General features: G+C 38.9%; 1 protein-coding gene across 1 annotated transcript in view; it reads right to left on the bottom strand.

Moving 5' to 3' along the window:
• Positions 1 to 1,687, bottom strand: part of LOC107750837 (peripheral plasma membrane protein CASK-like) — a 61,629-nt gene that overhangs the window by 44,711 nt on the left and 15,231 nt on the right. Inside the window, exon 2 of the mRNA XM_016566386.1 lies at positions 125 to 237. Within this exon, the coding sequence (XP_016421872.1) occupies positions 125 to 237 (113 nt within the window). The remainder of the gene's footprint in view (positions 1 to 124; positions 238 to 1,687) is intronic.

The following is a 1,687-nucleotide window of genomic DNA, read 5'->3' as shown; positions in this document are numbered from 1 at the left end:
GTGTGTGTGAGTGTGAGAGAGTGTGTGTGTGTGTGAGTGTGTGAGTGTGAGTGTGAGAGAGTGTGTGTGTGTGTGTGTGTGTGTGTGTGTGTGTGTGTGTGTGTGTGAGAGAGTGTGTTCTTACCCTCTGTACTGAGTCCAGGGCTGGACGTGAAACTGGCCACATCTACAATCTTCACAGCGAACTGCTGTCCAGTGTCTCTGTTGATGCATCTTCGCACCACACTGAACGGACCCCTAAAACACACACACACACACACACACACACAAAGACCGTCAGCAGCAGTTTAACCACCATAGAGAATACCACCTTTACTTGAGTCACTCAAGTACATTTTAATGTTTTTGAAAGAAGTCTCTTCTGCTCACCAAGGCTGCATTTATTTGATAAGAAATACAGTAAAAATTCTGAAACATTAATCCAATTTAAAATCTCTGGTAAAATGTCATTTATTTCTGTGATCAAAGCTGTATTTTCAGCATCATTACTCCAGTCTTCAGTGTCACATGATCTTCAGAAATCATTCTAATATGCTGATTTGCTGCTCAAGAAACATTTCTGATTATTATCAATGTTGAAAACAGTTGTGCTGCACAATATCTTTGTGTAAACGGTGATATATTAGATTTTTCAGGATTCACAGATGAATAGAAAGTTCAAAAGAGCAGCATTTATTTGAAATAAAAATCTTTTGGAATATTATAAACATCTTTACTGTCACTTCTAATGTACAAGAGTAATATATTTCTGTCGTAATTTCTTCAAGTTAAGCTGAGCTTTTGTTTTGGTGGGTTGTAGTGAAGAACAGTGAGTTTCTGTGTGTATTTGACGATAGTTTTATCAAATTAAATACTGATATGACTATCAGATCAGCTCTGGAGATGAAGTTCATGTGTTCATATATTGAGACAGAGACGAGCGTCACGCATGTTTCAGTGTGTGTAGTAGAGCAAACCCGCGGTGCTCATTCACACACTTCATATTTCTGACTTTATATCTCAATAGAAGTATTTTTGTGCTTTAATATTCGCATACACTAGTCCATATCGCCATATTTTATTGCCAAACCAATTTTGCCAGATTCCATTACATTCTGTGTTGTGCTGTAAATTCCATTTTTATGACTGGATTCTGCGATTCCATCCGCATTTTCCACATGGCGGAAATCATAGAGGCTTAATATACATATATATCTCACACACACAGGGTTATTCTGGGGAAACCATAACCACACGCCTGCAAATGAAAGAACAGAGACACGCCTATAAAACACACACACACACACACACTCACGTTGGTTTTCCATGTTTTATGTGTTCAATCCATAGGCATAATGGTTTTTCTACTGTACAAACTGTATGCCTATTTTCTATCCTCTTACCCTAAACCTATGAATAAAAAATAATGAATAGAGCATAATATATAGGCTACAGCAAGGCTTAATCTGGCCGCAGAGGAACACAACCGGGGTTGCCTGATATAAAGAGACGTAATCCCTGAAACAGAGCTTCACACTTGCGCAATACGGAAATATCTGCTAAGTGTGTTACTGATCTTTGTCTACCTGGCAACCATGTGCACGCGCTCTCTCTCTCCACAGAGGATAAACGCGCGTGCTTTCTGAAAACACCGGTTAGCTTTCAGTTTAGCGATCTCCACTTCAATATTCTATTCTCAGAAAAGTGT

The sequence above is a fragment of the Sinocyclocheilus rhinocerous genome, unplaced genomic scaffold (genome assembly GCF_001515625.1).
Source record: "Sinocyclocheilus rhinocerous isolate Xijiao unplaced genomic scaffold, SAMN03320098_v1.1 scaffold3529, whole genome shotgun sequence".
Lineage (NCBI taxonomy): Eukaryota > Metazoa > Chordata > Actinopteri > Cypriniformes > Cyprinidae > Sinocyclocheilus > Sinocyclocheilus rhinocerous.
The sequence above is the reverse complement of the archived record's forward strand: the minus strand, read 5'-3'. Positions and strand labels throughout refer to the sequence as shown.